This window comes from Gopherus evgoodei, chromosome 1 (assembly GCF_007399415.2).
Source record: "Gopherus evgoodei ecotype Sinaloan lineage chromosome 1, rGopEvg1_v1.p, whole genome shotgun sequence".
In the NCBI taxonomy this organism is placed as follows: Eukaryota; Metazoa; Chordata; order Testudines; family Testudinidae; genus Gopherus; species Gopherus evgoodei.
Genome location: NC_044322.1, coordinates 97,948,784 through 97,968,475, shown reverse-complemented (window position 1 = coordinate 97,968,475; position 19,692 = coordinate 97,948,784). Strand labels below are relative to the sequence as shown.

Genomic DNA, 19,692 nt, shown 5'->3' with positions numbered 1-19,692 from the left:
GCAGAGGGAATTCCTGATGTATCAGTGAACGAAAATGCGATAAAACTGAATCTGTGTTTCTCCTATATTGAATGGGACTTGATATGAAAATATGGGTTTTCTGAAATATTAATGGCTAATGACTTTAAGCCATAAGTTCTGATATTTATGATCACTTACGTGCGGTGAGTTGGTATTTTTACTACTTCGAGTATGTCAGTGTGGATCCCATTCTCAATTCAGGTGGGCCTTATGCACTTGAGATTGGGGTGGTTGGATGGGGTGGAGGTTTGGGGGGGCAATCGGGATGGGGAACGGGGGATTGGATAAGGAGCAGGGGGTTCCAGGGGGCATGTTATGGGGTGTGGACAGGGATCGGGACAGGGAGCAAGGGGAGTTGTGTAGGGGGTGGGGTCCCAGAGGGGGTCAAAGGACAAGGAGCAGTGGGAGTTGGATGGGTTGCCAACTCTGAGGGAGGTGGACAGGGGGTGGAGGCCAGGCTGTTTGGGGAGGCACAGCCTTCCCTACCTGGCCCTCCATACAGTTTTGGAACCCCGATGTGGCCCTCAGGCCAAAAAGTTTGCCCACCCCTGGTCTAGATCAATGTGCAGCTTGTTCTCCATGAAGACTCTGAAATCCAGAGATACCTGTCTCAAACTCTGCCTCCTAGAGCAAATCATCTGGCTAACTTCTGACAGGAGGGGAGACATTCCACCTCAAAGGTGGACCCAATACTTGTTAAATCCTTATCTGGCAGTGCCCCATGCTAGCTGGCATGTCATCCATAAGATCAGTCATGACAAATAGGTATCAAGCAAAAAACTTGTCAGTAGAGTTTACATCACTACTAACATGTTCTGGCACTGAAGACCACTACCATAAGATAAGGCAGGACCGATCACAGGGACAGACATGACTCCTGACACCAGTCCTTGTCCTCCCTCAAAGAATCTTGGTCATCAGCCCTCCAGGGAACAACCCAATATATCTCCTCCTTTTACAAAGGCTAGTTATGCAGGTTCAGCCTTCAGTTTGGTGCTGAAGAAATACTGCCTGACATAGTCATCAATACTGGTGGCACCCTATCCATCAGCACAGTCCTTAGAATCACTGAGTGTACTGGCTGGCTCCTTACTAGAGGAATCTGCATTGTCCCCAGGCTACTTCCTTGACACCAAAACCTTCAGTCTACAGTGGAACATATTCCTGACCTTCCACTACTGAGGTGTCATTGCCCTTCAGCTACATTGACTCCCCATCAGTCACCAGGGCAGATACCTTCACCCACTTTCAGTAGGGTCAGGAGAGGGCCAACACACGTGTTACAGGCATGACAACGGCCTGGGCAATCTTAGTTGAACCAGCCATATAAGTATAATGTGCTGCCATTGCCACCCTGGGCTTATTGGGAAACCTCTGTCCTGTGCTTCAAGGAGTCAAATTAACTTCCTTTCCTAGAAAGTGGATAAGATCCTGCTCTCCATCTGCATCTCTGGTCAGACCACCATCAGGAGATTATCAGCGGATCCCTTCCCCTCCCAAGGACCTCTCATTGTCAACTCCAAACAAAGCTGTGGTTTTGGTCTTCGTAATGGTGCAGGATAGTTGAAATGTCAGTGATAGATGAAAAAGCTCACAAGTTATGATGTTGTACATTTGGCTGTATCTGCCAAGATTGCTTTATCCACCAACTGCATTCTGGACTTAGCTAAAACCTTGTGGCATACCCCAGCTTCTTTACCACAATGCCTCAAAGCAGAGAAGTGTTATCAAGAGCCGCAAAAAGGATGCAAACAATTTTACACTGATACCACACCAGACACAATCTCAGACATGCATGAAAAATCTAAGCATGCAAAGAGTAGTCCCAAGGAGAGAGATTCTACGAAATTGGACTTGTTTGGTGAGAAATCATATTCGTTGGTGTCATTACAGCTTCAAATCACCAGCTATCAGGTCCTAAATATTATGTTCCAGTGTATCCTCTCTTGATATCAAGTATCAGAGGGTAGCCGTGTTAGTCTGGATCAGTAAAAGCAGCAAAGAATCCTGTGGCACCTTATAGACTAACAGATGTTTTGGAGCATGAGCTTTCGTGGGTGAATACCCACTTCCTCAGATGCATGTAATGGAAATATCCAGGGGCAGGTATATATATGTGTGCTAGCAAGCAAGCTAGAGATAACGAGGTCAGTTCAATCAGGGAGGATGAGGCCCTGTTCTAGCAGTTGAGGTGTGAAAACCAAGAGAGGAGAAACTGGTTCTGTAATTGGCAAGCCATTCACAGTCTTTGTTCAATCCTGAGCTGATGGTGTCAAATTTGCAGATGAACTGAAGCTCAGCAGTTTCTCTTTGAAGTCTGGTCCTGAAGTTTTTTTGCTGCAGGATGGCCACCTTAAGGTCTGCTATAGTGTGGCCAGGGAGGTTGAAGTGCTCTCCTACAGGTTTTTGTATATTGCCATTCCTAATGTCTGATTTGTGTCCATTTATCCTTTTCCGTAGAGACTGTCCAGTTTGGCCGATGTACATAGCAGAGAGGCATTGCTGGCATATGATGGCGTATATTACATTGGTGGATGTGCAGGTGAATGAACCAGTGATGGTGTGGCTGATCTGGTTAGGTCCTGTGATGGTGTCGCTGGTGTAGATATGTGGGCAGAGTTGGCATCGAGGTTTGTTGCATGGATTGGTTCCTGAGCAAGAGTTATTATGGTGTGGTGTGCAGTTACTGGTGAGACTATGTTTCAGGTTGGCAGGTTGTCTGTGGGCAAGGATTGGCCTGCCACCCAAGGCCTGTGAAAGTGTGGGATCATTGTCCAGGATGGGTTGTAGATCCTTGATGATGCGTTGAAGGGGTTTTAGCTGGGGGCTGTATGTGATGGCCAGTGGAGTCCTGTTGGTTTCTCTCTTGGGTTTGTCTTGCAGTAGGAGGCTTCTGGGTACACATCTGGCTCTGTTGATCTGTTTCCTTATTTCCTCGTGCGGGTATTGTAGTTTTGAGAATGCTTGGTGGAGATTTTGTAGGTGTTGGTCTCTATCTGAGGGGTTAGAGCAGATGCGCTTGTACCTCAGTGCTTGGCTGTAGACAATGGATCGTGTAATGGGCCCGGGATGGAAGCTGGAGGCATGAAGGTAGGCATAGCGGTCGGTGGGTTTTCGATATAGGGTGGTGTTAATGTGACCATCACTTATTTGCACCGTGGTGTCACGAAAGTGGACCTCCCGTGTAGATTGGTCCAGGCTGAGGTTGATGGTGGGGTGGAAGCTGTTGAAATCATGGTGGAATTTTTCCAGAGTCTCCTTCCCATGGGTCCAGATGATGAAGATGTCATCAATGTAGCGTAGATAGAGAAGGGGTGTGAGTGGACGAGAGCTGAGGAAGCGTTGTTCCAGGTCGGCCATGAAGATACTGGCATATTGTGGGGCCATGCGGGTGCCCTTAAATTAGAGTGAATAAATGAAGACTTGGCACACCACTTCTGAAAGGGTTGCCGACCCCTGCTCTAGACATGTTTTTTATATCTGTCAGGTGACATGGCTTCGGCAGAGCCGGAGTCACCTGCTGGAAAAAATTGAAAAATATCTTTACATATCAACATTAACTATTTTACTATGTATCAACTTTTAGCAGAAACTTCAAACTAATATGTCATTAACTTTTGTATATTTGGTTTGGGTGCAGTGGGAACCATTAGTTGCTGAGGTGTAGAATAAGAATTCAGTCCCCTTTCCTGCCTCTACAAAGGGGGGCAAAAGATGAATTCCTTGGTGTTCCTCCTTCCCCCATTCCTACCCCCACCACACAGGTGTTAACAAAAGCCTCAGCTACCTATGAGATACTGAAAATGAGAACCAACTCCCATGCCGCCTTAGTGCTAAAAGCCTCAACAGTCCCTTATTCAGCTGTTCAAACTACAAGCTTTCCTTCAGTTTCAGGATAAAATCCATAGCTTTTAATTCAAAATTAAAAACATTTGCTCTTTTTTCACAGACTAACAAAATGATCTTGATTCTGACATACAGTAATTTTGAGATTGTCACTCCACATTTCAATGCGTGTTTTGTCTTGATTTCTAATACACCCACCTCCGTTTTCAACTAGTGAATTACATAAAACAGGTGATGTATGTAAGAATAACTTTTCTGATTTTCAGCATCACTTAAGGGCATTTACACATTATCATTCATAAAGACACCAAAACAAGTTGTGGATCAGAGTGTTGACTGTCATGATGAAGTTGTGTTAGGACTCTAAATGTGGATATGATGCGTTATGTAACCAATAGTTTTGTGTACGTACTTAAAATTTCATTCTATATTTTTGTTCCAGAAGTGGATGTTAATCAGAACTACATAATCATTTGGCCATGGTCTTTTTTTGCATGGCTATTGACTATTAGCCATTGAGAATTAAACAGTCGTTTTTCTAGTAGACAGGAATTTACAATAGGTGCTGAAGTTAGAGGTGTGGCAACATCCCCTGGCTTGAAGTGGTTTCTGTCAGATACAGGGTTTACAGTTTTTCAATGAATCTCAGCATCCTCACTATATAAATTGTTCCAGCAACGCTGGGACTTACTAATTGTTTGTCATGTGAAGGAGAGACATGAAAAGACTTGTCAATCTTCTGTTCCCTTGTGGATAGCTATCAGCTGGCTATTATATATTCAGGCATAGGCTTGTTTGAAATAGGTTTATACAGTAACAAGTAATGTGTTTCCATAGCAGCTGTAGTCTAATGATTTTCCTCACTTGACTTTTTTTTGCTCCTCATCAGTTTTGAAGGGCAGTATTAAATAACAAAAAGCATATTTAGGTTAAGTAAAGACCTGTTTGCTAGTACGAACTCTGTGCTAAGCATTCTGGGAGAGTTCTTGCAGCAGATGAAGGTTCTTTGTGGCTAGCTGCAGAAACTGCAGCACTATCTTCGCAGTTTTTTTTATCTTGGATATGTTCTGAAGATCTTTGAAAAACAGGAATCAGAAGCTGTTTTTAAACTATATGGAATACTTTTTCAGCTGTATCATACAGTAATAGCATATGGTGAGAGCATCCTATTCGAGAGAATTTTACAGCTGAGCTGTCATTTTGTTTTTCCATCACCCTCCTATTTTATTGTCTAAGACTGGATTTTTGGCAGTCTCCTGTTTAACTAAACAGGTTTGCATTATAGTAGCTGGTGGCTTTTATTTCAGTGAGGTACTTGATCCTGGACCTGAAGATGGTACGAAGGATAATTGTTCCTGTGGAGCAAAGGAAGAAATTCTGCAAATGGAGCCAGGGTTGCTAGAAATGCAAAATCAACACATTTGGAATGGGTTGCACTGCTAGTGTGGTTCTGTTTAAAGGCATTCGGACAGTTTTTGAAAGAAACTGTGCTTATATTTGCAAACATCAAGGAGAAAATAATGCCCTTGAATATACAGCACACAGTTTGACCAATGAGGATTCAGGACTATTGATTCATTCATCCCTGGTAAATACTGACTTGTTTAACATAGTTTTTATTAGTGAGTGAAATTAAAAAGCCACATAATATGTATGTAATATCTATTGTATAAAATGAATTTAATATTGTAGACTATGCACTTGCAGGAATGTCGTGCATTACACATGTATGCATACAAGCATAGATACAAAAGCTTAAATGTTTTATAGATTTGTACTGATACAGCTTTGAAGAAGCTTTGACTCTTGATAGAGGGTTTACATGTGCCCATAGACTGCAGTTTGCTGCTGTTAGATCTTATAAGGTACTTATCTTACTTTAAATGACTAAGACAGATTATTATAATATTTGGAAAAAGAAAGAAACCTTATGACTATTGATATGCTAGAAAAACCCCAATGCAGGTTTAAATTTTTCATTTTCACATGAACTTACTAGGAGTGGGTTTTTTTAGGAAATACACTACTATAGTAAACTAAACTGGTGAAAGGGGTAGGAGAATATGCTAGAAGAAAAATCTTTATGGGACAACTAATTGCTTTCTAAATGTCTTTTGGGTTTTTTTGAGGCTTTCTAGGTGTTGTCTGATACACAGGAAACAGTCCCACCTCAAAGCCTATCTTCATACTCCCCAGACTGGTGACACACACACGCGTCAGATGTATTGCATCCGGACCCAAGGGGGTGGAAGCGGGCACCAGTTGCTGACCAATTCACAAAGTGATTTTTGGTAGATTTGTAAGGTTATTTTAAATGCTGCATGCACTGCTCATATTAGCTTCTCTGTCGCTGACAAGCTGGATAGAACAGCTGGGTGGGTGGGTGTTGAGGGTACTGTTTAGGTGTTGAGATTGAGACTAGCTGCAGTTAAGGAGAGCTTATGCTTTCATCAGGGCATTGTAGAAATTCAACGGTATGCTTGACTTTATTGAAAAAAAGTCTCAATTTTTTAATACTCATCTTGGCCCTTTTTTCTTCCTACGTTCTGGCTATAACAAAAGACTTAATCTAATGCAGGGAATAGGGGCTTTCTGAAGATAGGAATAGATGCTGAAAATTTTGACCATTCTCCTCACATACATTGAGTAATTTTAGAAAATATATCCTCTGCCTTAAGTAGTTATGTTTATATTTTGAAAATGTGTGTGTGTATGTAAGTAAAAGCTGACATAAAAGAATGGCATCTTTAAACTACCTCAATCAGATCCTCTGTCAGCCATTTTAAAACCATTGGTCTCATTCCACAACTAATTAATTATTTAAAAAAATTATTTGCTGACTTGGAAAAAATCAGTTTATCTTGCACTAAAACCAGCATTAAGCATACAAAATAAACCCATAAAAACAAAAATCCTCAAACTTCAGTTAGCTCAGATTAGTTATATAAATCCACATATGTGAGTTTGCAGAGATATAGCAAAAATAATATAAGGCAGGGATGAGCTTTCATAACTTAAGGGCTAGAATGAAAATTTCTTGTATTGTTTTTACATTGTCACCTATTCCTTTGTTTTATATAGTAATTTTTTGTTCCAGCTGCTGTTGTCCCAGGGTTCAGCTGATATTGGTTTAATTCAGCCTTACAAAATTGGCATATAAATGGGTCAGATTAGGCACAAAATTTACTTGCCTGCTGTTGCAATTATGGTGATATTTATGTGACAGACATGGAGCTGATCTAATTTTTGAATACTGTATATTGACCTAGTTATTGGGATATTAACTGTATGAATAGATTGGTTTATTTTAACAGGCTGTAAGGAAACAAGCAGGAAGGAAATAGTGGCTCAAGTTAAATGACCCCATGGTAAACACGTCAGGTTTATGAAACAGTGGGAGAGCAATTGTCTTTGAGGTGTCTGGCTTGCAGTGCAGCCTTAGGTAAAATGGTGCCCTAGATGAACTTATATTTTGGTCCCCCCCATTGCCCCTAACCCTTGCACTGTGCCCCCTGTGCCCCTAACTCCTGTACCCCCTTCCTGCGCCCCCATGGGGAAACTGACTAGGATGAATGGAGCAGCTGTCATTGCTGCTCGTCCGCTCCCACCCGAAGCACTGCTCCTCCGCATACCCGTAGGAGGCTCTGAGGTGGGGACTGAGGAGCAACATCAGGGCTCCCTGCATCCAGGTCACTTTCTCGACTTTGGTCTGTGTAAGGAGAGGGCAGGAGAGCAGCAGCTCCTCATGCCTCACAGCGCAGGTGGGGAAAGTGTCTTGGATGCAGGGAGCCCTGGTGTTGCTCCTTGCTCCCACCTTTCACTGCCCTACAGGGACACAGAGGAACGTTAGGCGTGGGGGAGCAGTATCTGTGCATCACCGCCCTCTTTCCCTCCTCCCCATATTCCTGCTTTGGGAGGAAGCAGGGAAAAATGTGGATGGCTCCAATGTGGTGCCCCTCTGCCAGCCAGGAGCAGTTTCTGACACCACACCGCAGTGTTCACCTCTGTGCTGCTGCATGGTGCCCCCCAACCATGGCACCCTGGACAGTCACCCATCCTAAAGGCTGGCCCTGTACTGATCTCCTAGTGAGCTTACTGGGTTGGTTTGGTGCAGAAGGGTAAAAGCCCAGGAACTGACAAGAACAAAGGACCTCTGTCTGGGTAAAAAGGACACCCTCGAACAAGGAGGTAGCTGTTTAGGAGAGCTGTTCCGGAAAACCAGACTAACACATGAACACCCACATGGGTGTCTGAAGAAGCTTAGCTAGTTCAGATCATCAGAGAATGCCAAACCTCAGGTATAAGAAATGCTTGTAGATTCTTTTGTTTTAAAATCTCATCATTTTATGCTTTCTTCTAATTTTTGGTAAATAAAATAGTATTTTTAGAAGGTTGTCTGGTCACTGTATATATCACTGGTTATGGAAGGGAAGAACAGCAGATGCTCAAAATAGTTGGACCTGCTTGTTAAGCAGCATGGTATACGGAATACAATAGCCAAGTGCTTGGTCTAAGAGTGGGAGAAATGAATAATTCTGCCCTAGGAGAGGTAAAGGCATGAAGCTTGACACCTCAGTGAGACCAGGAAGGGGACAGAGGTGCAGCTCACTCTGCAACAAAGATAATTTAGTTTACAAAAGTCATGCAAGAAGAAATAGTTAAATTTTAAATTCTAGGATCGCAAATTGAATGAAAATTTGTACCATTTTCTCTAAATGCAGATTACTTTTGGGAGAAGAATTTGACTTTCCAGCCCTCAAGAATCATGTTTAAGAGCTGTGTTTGGAAGGGAGAGGCTACTGGGTTCCTATCATGGAGCTGATAGGACCACAAGAGATTAGCAAGGCATCACTTTGAAGTATCAACTTTTCCCTTTACTCGCCTTGCAGCACAACAGATGGATATTTTCTCAAGAGTAACTTGTCTGCTAGGATGTATGTTTGAAATGCAAACAATCCCATTTTGTTTGTTTAGGAGATTGGGTGGTCTATAGTATTCTTGAGATACCATTAATTTGTAGATTAAATAATTGAAATAAGACTTTTACAGAGAACTCTGGTCTGGAATTTAAACAGTTGCTTCTTGGCTCTGGTTTAGGTAGCTCTGTCCTTTAGCTGTTGATAGACAACTGCCACCAAGCATTATTCCCTCCTGCAGCAGTTTTTCTTTCCCTTCCTTGCTCTAGTTATTTCAAGGCAGGTCAGGTACTTCTGAGATATTGTCACAATGACAACAGTGGATGCTAGTAGGTCTCTCCCCAACGTAAGAACAAAGCAGTAAGGACTTTGATTCCCCTGCATGAACAGTACTTGAAAACTTCCATGAATGGATAGTCTTTAGGAAGTAGTTCTTTGTTTTGGGAGAAATCTGTTTGCATAGTTGGATAACAATGAAATGGCGAGGGAGTAACTAAAGGTCCTGGACCAGATGCACTCTGCAGGAGTCTTTTCTTTAGTATCTATGGTGCTGAAGCAGTCAGGAGGTCTCCACCTAGTGTTAAATCAGAAGTGGCTCTGCTCTTCCATTGTCTACAAAAAATTAAGGTAATCTGGAGATAGGCTGGAAATTTACTTGCATGAGTTGATTTAGTGTGTGTCTGCTCATTGTTATCAACTTTCCTATTAAAATACTTGTTCTTCCCTTTGGGCCATGAGTATTTTCAACATACCACTTTCCTCTGGGATCTTGCCTCCAGGCTCAGGATCTGCAGGAAGAACTCAGTAGGGCTTCATGCCCAAGTCGTTAGAAATAATTTAGCCCAGGGTATTTTACATTAACTCCAGATAAAGTTGAAGATCACAATGTGGATTTTAATCAATTTGGGTCTTCCTGCCTTTTTCCATAATGCAGTTGCTTCAATGAAAAGATCCATTTACTAAATATTAAGCACTGGTTTTAATTTTAGTTCATATTAAGCTTCACGGAAACAAACCATTTTTTTAAAGAAGCCAAAGAGGAAGTTTTAAATAATTTTACTCAATTCTTTGCCTTTAAAGTTCTTCATATGTGTCCATTGCCTACATCTTTCATTTCATCTCACCTTTCTCCACTTTTTGGTCTTTGTTTTGCTTAACCCAATTATTCCCTTTGTCTCCTTCCACTCTTTGATTTATATCTGTTTCCATGCTGTCATCTATATACCTTTACCCCGGTATAACACTGTCTTCAGGAGCCAGAAAATCTTTCCGTGTTACAGGTGAAACCACGTTACATCAAACTTGCCTTGATCTGCTCGAGTGTGCAGCCCCACTCTCCTGGAGCGCTGCTTTACCGTGTTACATCTGAATTCATGTTATATCGAGTCGCATTGTATTGGGGTAGAGGTGTATTTAGAGAGTCTTAGACTATATTTCAGAATTCCTCCTTAATATCCAATTATTTATTGAAGTTCTGTATTGGTATTCTTACTAACTGTGGGCTTGTCTATGCTGTTTTCATTCTGTCATATCCCATCCAAGTATACAGAAGCCCTGTGTCTCAATGCCTTTCTGCACCTGGTCTGCTATCCCTTGACGACAAAATAATCTCTGAATACAAAGTGTACAGTGCTCACTTGATTTTTGATTATTTGCACTGTAAAAAAACAAAAAATATTTTTAAATTCACCTAATACAAGTACTGTAGTGCAACCTATTTATCGTGAAAGTTGGACTTACAGATGTAGAATTACATACAAAATAAACTGCATTAAAAAATAAGTGTAAAATTTTAGAGCCTGCAAGCTCACTCAGTCCTACTTCTTGTTCAGCCAATCGTTCAGAAAAACAAACTTGTTTACATTTTCAGGAGATAATGGTGCTAACTTCTTGGTTACACTGTCACCTGAAAGTGAGAACAGGCTTTCTCATGGTACTGTTGTAGCTGGTATTGCAAGATATTTACATGCCAGATGTGCTAAAGATTGGTCTAAAAGCTTCAGCTACCATTCCAGGGGACATGCATCCATGCTGATTTTGAGTTCTGCTCAATAACAATCTATAACAGTGCAGACCGATTCATGTTCATTTTCATTATCTGAATCAGATGCCACGAGAAGAAGGTTGGTTTTCTTTCTTGGTGGTTTGGGTTCTGTAGTTTCCACATTAAAATGTTGCTCTTTTAAGACTTCTGAAAACTTGCTCCACACCTTGTCCCTCTCAGATTTTCTAAGACTTCAGATTCTTAAACCTTGGGTCAAGTTCAGTAGCTATCATTAGAAATCTCACATTGGTACTTTCTTTGGTTTTGTCAAATCTGCAGTGAAAGCTGTTCTTAAAATGAACAACATGTGCTGGGCCATCATGCAAGACTGCTATAACATGAAATACATGGTAGAATGCGAGTAAAACAGAGCAAGGGATATACAATTCTCCCCCAAGGAGTTCAGTCACAAATTTAATTTAATGCGTTTTTTTTTAATGAGCGTCATCAGCATAGAAACATCGTCCGGAATGATGGCTGAAGCATAAGGGGGCATACAAATGTTTAGTATATCTTGCATGTAAATACTTTGCAATTCTGACTACAAAAGTGCCATGCGAACGCCTGTCCTCACTTCCAGATGACTTTGTAAATAATAGAGGGCAACGTTATCCCCTGTAAATGTAAGCAAACTTGTTTGTCTTGGCTGACCAAGAAGTAAGACTGAGTGGACGCCTAGGCTCTGATATTTTACATTGTATTGTTTTGGAGTGCAGTTATATAACAAAAATATTCTACATTTGTAAGTTGCACTTTCATGACAGAGATTGCACAACAGTACTTGTATGAGGTGAATTGAAAAATACTATTTCTTGATGATTTTTACAGTGCAAATATTTGTAATAAATGCACACTGATTTCAGTTATAACACAGAATACAATATATGAAAAATGTAGAAAATCGTCCAAAATATTTAATAAATTTCAATCAGCACTGGAAAAAATATTCAGAATGAAAACTGCAGGAAGCAACGTGACACCTGTAATTTTCAGTATGCTTGAACTGCTTTCTGTGCTGCTATACTAGTTTCAATCTTTTTCAGTTCTGTTCAGCACTTAATCTTTAAAATTGCTGCTTGGTAATAAAAGCATTGGGATAAGTTGTCAGATTTTAAAGATCTATAATGTGGCTTATATACTATGACTTGGCCCTCTAAAGGACTTGGTTAATGAATATTCAAGAATCTTTCAATTAATTCAGTCTGCAGTGGAAAAACATTTTTAATGTGAACGCCACTATGTTACTTAATTTTTGAATGCGAGATTCCCTAGATGTGAGAGGGAATACTGGCCATGTCCTCTCATGGATTCTGAAAGGCTGCATGCCAAAGCTCTGAATGTGATGAATTAGATAACTTTTCAAAAGCAGGATCAGGTATGATATCTACTAAAACAATCAAAAAATCTGCCAACCTAGTTCTTACACAAAGTAAAATTCTCAGCTAATTCCAAATGCCTTAATATAACCTGTTAACTCAACAGTATTATAAGCTTTAGATATTGCTGATTGTCATCTTCAGCATAAAGTCTAGTGACAGTAATACTTGTGAGTCCCTGGTGCATCTGAATACACTGGGATGTCAGAAGGACTAAGGGCTTGTCTACATGGGGGAAATTGGTGTATTTCACTATAGCTATTCCAATCAATTGGCTATAGCTATTCTGGAATAACTTCCTGGGTGAAGACTTTCTTCTGAAATAAAAAAGTGATATTATTCAACAATAGTGTCCATTTAAGTTCGCTGTTAGCGCTGTGCAGGCCCTCAGGGAACCTGCCTGGGGACTGACTGGGGGAGGGGCCCCTACCCTGGGCCAAACACAGCCCGGGCAGCCTGGACCCAGATGCAGCCAGGGCACCCCTACTCGTGCCTGGATCCAGTCAGACTGTAGTCAGATCTATGTAAGAGGATTGAGCCAGCACTAACGTGCATACCCACTGTGGAGATGTAAACCCCAAATAATGTTGTCTTGAGCTGTATAGAAATCTGCACAGCACAAGGTCATAAAAATTCACCCTCTCCCTCAATGTGGAGAGAGAGAGATGCACAACTTCTTACCTCCCACGCCCACAACTACACAATCTGCATTATGTTATAAACAAGAAATAAGTTAACTATAAAAGGTTGATTTGAAGTGATTTATAAAGGAGAGCAAGCAGAACAAAGCAGATTACCAAGCAAATAAAACAAAACACTTATACTAAGCTTAAGATCTTTAAGAGACTGGTTTCAAGAAGTAATTTCTCACCCTAAATGTTGTTTCAGGCAAGTTGCCGAATTTCTGTAGCTAAGAGTTCCAGTTATTTGTCTTTACAGATTAGACTCCTGTCTTAGTCGGAACTCAGCCCTTTCCTTTTCCACTGCTCAGTTCCTTTGTCACTTCAGGTACTTTCAGCAGTCTGTCTTTTTTGGGCAGGAAGGCAATGGAGAAGAGCCCTGTTTGCCTTATTTCCCATCCTTAAATAAGATTTACATAAGGCAGGAATCTTTTGTTTCCCAGTCTTGACCTCCCCATCCTTTTAGTGGAAAATTACTAGAAGTCCCAGATAATGTTTAGTACCAGTTGACAGGACCTGACCTAGTAGTGTCACAGCTTCATCCTAGGATGCCTCTCAGGAAGGGGAGAGATTAGTATAGTCAGTCTTATTGTTTCTTCCTAATGGCCCATCAATGCTGATAGCCTGTTGTCTGGTGGGTCTCTCCCAAATATACACACAGTTGTAATTGTTACATGGTCAATAACCTTTCCAGTGATTACCTTTCAAGACCTATCTTACATAAAATATATCTCAGTTATGCCATAGTCATGTCATATAAGCATATTTCCATAAAGAATTTGGGGTGTAATGTCACAATGTTTAATGGGGATTCCTGTGTGTGCATCACTCTGCACTTATCAGCATTGAATTTTATCTGCCATTTTATCACCCAGTCACCCACTTTTGAGATCCTTCTAACTCCCTTGGACTTAACTCTTGAATGATATTGTATCATCTGCAAACTTTGCCATTTCACTGTTTCACCCCCTTTTCCAAATAATAAATACGTGGAACAGGACAGGTCTCAACAAGGATCCTTGGAGAACTCTGCTGTTCTCCTCTTCATTGTAAAAACCGACCATTTATCCTACTCTTTGTTTCCTATCTTTCGAGCAATTACTGATCCATGAGAGGACCTTTCCTCTTATCCTGTGGCTACTTAGATTCCTTTAAGAGCCTTTGGTGAGGGACCCTGTGAAATGCTTTCTGAAAATCCAAGCTGTCATGAACATACAGCTAAGGGTAGCATAAAATCCTTCCTTTACCTGTAAAGGGTTAAGAAGCTCAAATAACCTAGTTGGCACCTGACTAAAAGGACCAATAAGGGGAGAAAATACTTTCAAATCTGTGGGGGAAGGTTTTTGTTTGTGCTCTGTGTGTTCTGTCTGGGATAGTGAGGAATTAAGACAGGAAAAATACATCTCCTAAAGCCATACCTAAATTAAGCATCTAAAATTACAAATTGTAAGTAATAAAAAGAATATGTTGTATTATCTTTTGTTTTAGCTTGTAAATTTTCCCTAGGTTAAGATGGAGGTTTATTCCTGGTTTTTTTTGTAACCTTAAAATTTTGCCTAGAGGGAAATCCTCTGTTTTAAATCTGGTTATCCTGTAAAATTACCTTCCATCCTGATTTTACAGAAGTGTTTTTACTTTTTCTTTATAATAATGTTCTGCTTTTAAAAACCAGATTGGTTTTTAGTGTCCTAAAAGCGCAAAGGGCTCGTCTGTGCTCACCTTATTTGCTCTCAAGCCTCCCCAAGAAAGGGTGTGAAGGGGCCTGGGGGTATTTTGGGGAAATAGGAACTCCAAGTGGTCCTTTTCTTAAATATTTGTCTAACTCACTTGGTGGTGGCAGCAATACCATTCGAAAAACAAGAAAGAATTTGTGCCTTGGGGAAGTTTTTAATCTAAACTGGTAAAAGTAAGCTTGGGGGTCTTTCATGTGGGTCCCCACATCTGTAGTCTAGAGTTCAGAGTGGGGCGGGAGCCCTAACACAAGTACCCTATGTCAACTGGATCACTCTTATCTGTGTGCTTGCTGATTCGCTGAAATAATTCAAATAGGTTGGTGCAGCATGACTTCCCTTTACAAAAGCTGGGTTCACACTTGTGATGGTTGGGTCACAGAAACCCCCTTGGAACTGCCACCTAATGTGCTGGAACTACCTCTGAGCCTGTTTTCCCTGGCAGCTTTGGACTTCAGTACCTTGCCTTGTTGAGCCAGACACACTAGCCTGCTACAAACACAAGCCCAGGTCTGAACCATGTCCCCTAAAAGCTGTAGGCTTAACTGAAAACAGTTTAAGAAGTGCTCCTGTCTCCGATACCTAGTTCCCAATTGGATCCAAACCCCAAATAAATCCGTTTTACTCTTATACAGGATAAACTCCATAAATTGTTCACCCTCTCTAAACACTGATAGAGATATATGCACACCTGTTTAATCCCCCAGGAATTAATTACTTGCTCTGGGTTAATTAATAAGTAAAAAGTGATTTTATTAAATATAAAAAGTAGGATTTAAGTGGTTCCAAGTAATAACAGACAGAACAAAGTAAGTTACCAAGCAAAATAAAATAAAACATGCAAGTCTAAGCCTAATATAGTAAGAAACTAAATGCAGGTAAATCTCTCCCTCAGAGATGTTCTAATAAACTTATTTTACAGACTAGACTTCCTCCTAGTCTGGGTCCAGCAATCACTCACATCCCTGTAATTACTGTCCTTGGTTCCAATTTCTTTTAGGCATTTCTTTGGGGTGGAGAGGCTATCTCTTGAGCCAGCTGACAACAAAATGGAGGGGTTTCCCAGGGCCTTATATAGTCTCTCTTGTGGGTGGAAACCCCCTGTGTTCTCCGATGCAGAATCAAAGTTACAAGATGGAATTTTGGACTCACATGGGCAAGTCACATGACTCAGTTCTTTACAGGCTGATGTCATTGTTTACATGTTAGTTTGAATGTTCCCAGGAAAGCTCAGATGTAGATTGGTGTTTTTTAATGTTCATTGTTAGTTAAGTACTCCCAATTACTTGAATAACCCCTTCACGCTATGTTGATCAAGTCTGTCTTATATGCTTCCTACAACAAACACTTTAAATACAAGCATAGAGTCAACGCTCATAACTTCAGATAAAAAAATGATACATGCATGCAAATAGAATGAATACACTCGGTAGAACATAACCTTTGCAAAGATATGTTGCATGGCATATGTAGCATAAAACACATTCCAGTGATGTCATATTTACATTCATAAGCATATTTCTATAAAGCATTATGGGGTGCAATGTCTCAACACTTCTCCAACAAATCGTGTTTATATATGTGTCTGATAATTCTGTTCTTTCTATAGTTTCTGCCAATTTGACCGGTACTGAAATTAGGCTTTCTGGCCTGGAACTGCTATGATCTCCTCTGGATCTCTTTTTTAAAATCAGCATTATGCTAGCTATTTTCCAGTCATCTGGTGTAGAAACTGATTTCAGTGATATGCAACCATTAGTAGTTCTGCAGTTTCACATTTGAGTTCCTTCATAACTCTTCTGTGAAATACTATCTGGACCTTGTCACTTAATACCATTAGTTTATCAGTTTGTTCTAAAACTTCTATTGACGCATCAATTTGGGACACTACTTCAGTTTTGTTGCCCAGAAAAAAATAGTTGTGAGGTGGATTATCTCCCCCACATCCTATGCAGTGAAGACTGGTGCAAAAGAATTAATTTAGCTCCCCTGCAATGGTCTGACCTTCCGTGAGTGCTCTTTTAATACATTTGTCATCTAGTGGCCCCCACTGCCTGTTTGGCAAACTTCCTGCTTCTGATGTACTTGAAAATGATTTTACTGTTAGTTCTTGCATATTTAGTAAGTTACTTCAAATTCTTTGTTGTCCTGCCTAGTTATACTTTTACATTTTACTTGCCAGAGTTTGTGCTCCTTCCTACTTTCTTTATTAGGATTTGATGTCCAAAATTTTATTAATGCACAATAGAAACAAAAAAGTAGACACTTGATCATCCTCTTTGCCAGGAAGCCACATGGTTTTACATTCCTACCAGGAATGACATAGAAGACATCTTAAGTAGGCATGCAGTGACCAGTCAGGAATGATCATTGAAATGGTCTGTCACAGAGCTAATATTGTGTCACTGGGGGACTGCTGTGATAGATGTCTTCCTCAGATGACACCAAATGCATGTTCTGCTTAACAGGAGGTATGAGTTCGCACTCATTACCAGATGCTGCTTTCCTTTGGTGTTCTCAGATGTCATTGATCCCCATAATAGTATGCAAGATCAAATAGGATAGAACTGTGATCATCCTGATAGCTTCTTATTGGCCATGACAGCTTTGGCTACCAGGCCTACTAGCAAGGTCCATGCAATTTCCTCTACACCTCCCGATCTGCTCAGTCATCCCATACTATCCTAGAACCAAAATCCGATGTTATGCCTTATGGCTTGGATGTTGGCTGGTTGAGTGCTATCAATAGACTGTGCCCTATAGATTCAGAAAATTGTTATCCGAAGGAAGACATCTTCCACCAGGAAGACTTTCTCCTACAAATGGAATTTTTTTTTTATATATAAGCAGACCAAAACAATAGATCCAGTAGAGGCACTGATACTGAAGATTCTTGACAACATACTGAACTGGCCTTTACTCTTAAAACCACCTTGCAGCAATATTGGCCTGTCATTGCCTGGTATAGTCACGCTCAATCTTCTCACACCTATTAGTATCCTTACAAGCGTCTTTCATACTTACTTACCCTTTGGGTACAGACCTGACTCCCTTGTGGAATCTCAACTTTGTCTTCCTGTGTCTTATGTCTCCTCTGAGCCACTGACCAAATGCTAAGTACATCACCTTACCATCAAAATGGTCTTTTTGGTGGCCATCACTTCAGCTTGGAGTTATTGAGCTCCAAGCTCTCATTGAAGGATGCATAAGGCAGTCTAGCCATAAGGACAAGATGGTGTTAAAATTACATCCAAAATTCCACCTGAAGGTCCTCTCGGACTTTCACTTGAGCCAGTTGATAACCTTGCCAGTTTTCTTCCTGGAGCTGCACTTGATGCTTGGAATGAAGAAACTGCACATGCTGTATGTTGCCAAAGCTGTGCTACATTACCTTAATAGCGCCAAGGCTTTTTAATTGTCTCCTCACTTCTTTATGGCTGTTTCTGGCACACCTGCTATCATCTGGCTGGCAAGCCTCTTCCTCCAAACATTGACACATTCCACAGGGTACAGGCTGCATCTACTGCCTGCCACAGGAACATTCCAGTCTCAGATGTGTAAGGCTGGGGAGTGACTCCACCGATTTCTGTTAAACATTCTGACTTTGACATGGCAGCCTAGAGAGAGTGAGTGAGTTTGGGAGGGCAATGCTACAGTTGTTTGATATGGCTGGACTCCTACCACCCAGGGAGCACTTTGTTTTGCTGGTGACCTACACTAGCATACTCAGAGAGAATGTTACTCTGATGCGACTGTGCTTCTTGTAGATGATGTAGTCAATGTAGACCCTCCCTATATCCCTGCTTTTTGGAGTCCCCAGATAACACGGGCTTTGAATTGCAGGGGAACTGAGGGAGGACCATGACCATCCCACTCTTCATGCCGTCATATGGGAGCAAGAGGAGGCACCAGGAATGTGTGTGGGTGTGGCTCTTCAGAGACTAGTATGCAAAGAAACTCCAGTCTTGCATGCGTATGCACTTGTGATACCTCAAAGTCCAGTCCCCTCATGGCAGGATTGAGTATTATCTAGACCATCCCTAACAGGTATTTGTCTAACCTGCTCTCCAGTGTTATTCTTTCTAATTCATTGTCGTTTATTCTAATACATCTCAATAAAGAAAAATTGATGGATGTAATTTATAGCTATGGAAGTTGGTGACATTAACACTGGCTGGGTAATAATAGTTAGTGATCTTTTTCACCCTGACCTAGATTATGGGACTGGGTCTAGGAAGAAGTTTAGTTTATCAACATTCCTGTGCCTCATGATGGAACTTACTCCAATAATACTGTCATTCTTCTGCTCTTCAGAGTTGCCCATCCTTCCTCAAAGTTCCCATATGAGATTCTCATATTATCTACATCCCTGCTAGTCCCCATCCTCCATGGTGTGCTCTTACTCATCAAGTAATCAGATGTGGGTGGGTGGGTGCGTGGTGAGCAAGTCTTTTGGGAGTGGGAAGGAGACATCCATGTGAAAGACTGAGAATAGGTGAATACTTGTCTGCATGGGTGGCAAGTTCTATGGGCCCGCGGTGCCTGGGCACCAGGAATATTCCTAGTTCCTAGCACCACAGGCCTAGCTCCAGCACTGGTCTCTCCTTCCACCCCGCCTTCCGCCCCTGGGCGTCTGTCTCCCCCGTTTTCCCCAGGCCATTTAAAACAGGCTGAGGCCCCCACTCACCACTGGCAGCACAGCGGAGCTGAGTGGCTACTTGCCTGCTCACTCCATGTGGCTGCCGGACCCACCCTGAGGCCTTGGGTGGGGTGGGTCTGTGTCCCTCCTGAAGCACCCCTGCAGTCAATAGGAAGCTGTGGGAGCAGTGCCTGGGGGTAGCAGCACACGGAGGCCCCCCAGCCTGCCATGCCTAGGAGCCGCAACTAAGTGCAGCACCCCCCCACCTCCTCCGAGAGCCTGTCCCAACTCCTTTCCCACCCCTTAGCCTCCAAACTCCTTCCCAGAGCCTGCACACCTTCGTGTCCCCAAACTCCCTCCCAGAACCTGCACCCCTCCCTCCCCCAAACTCCCTCCAAGAGCCCAGGGCCTGCACCTCACACCTTTCCCCCCTCCCCAAC

The 19,692-nt window shown here is 41.7% G+C and overlaps 1 protein-coding gene across 17 annotated transcripts in view; it reads left to right on the top strand.

Moving 5' to 3' along the window:
- The window catches only part of DOCK9 (dedicator of cytokinesis 9), a 326,125-nt gene that overhangs the window by 41,204 nt on the left and 265,229 nt on the right, over positions 1–19,692 (top strand). For 10 of the 17 annotated variants that reach the window (XM_030567868.1, XM_030567851.1, XM_030567860.1 and 7 more), the window contains exon 1: positions 4,892–5,455. The exons of 5 other annotated variants lie outside the window; for them this stretch is intronic. In XM_030567868.1, coding sequence (XP_030423728.1) covers positions 5,294–5,455 — 162 coding nt within the window. In that variant the 5' untranslated portion in view covers positions 4,892–5,293. Of the gene's footprint in view, positions 1–4,886; positions 5,456–19,692 lie in introns of those variants that run through there. 2 more of the 17 variants (XM_030567886.1, XM_030567836.1) reach the window with 2 other exon arrangements.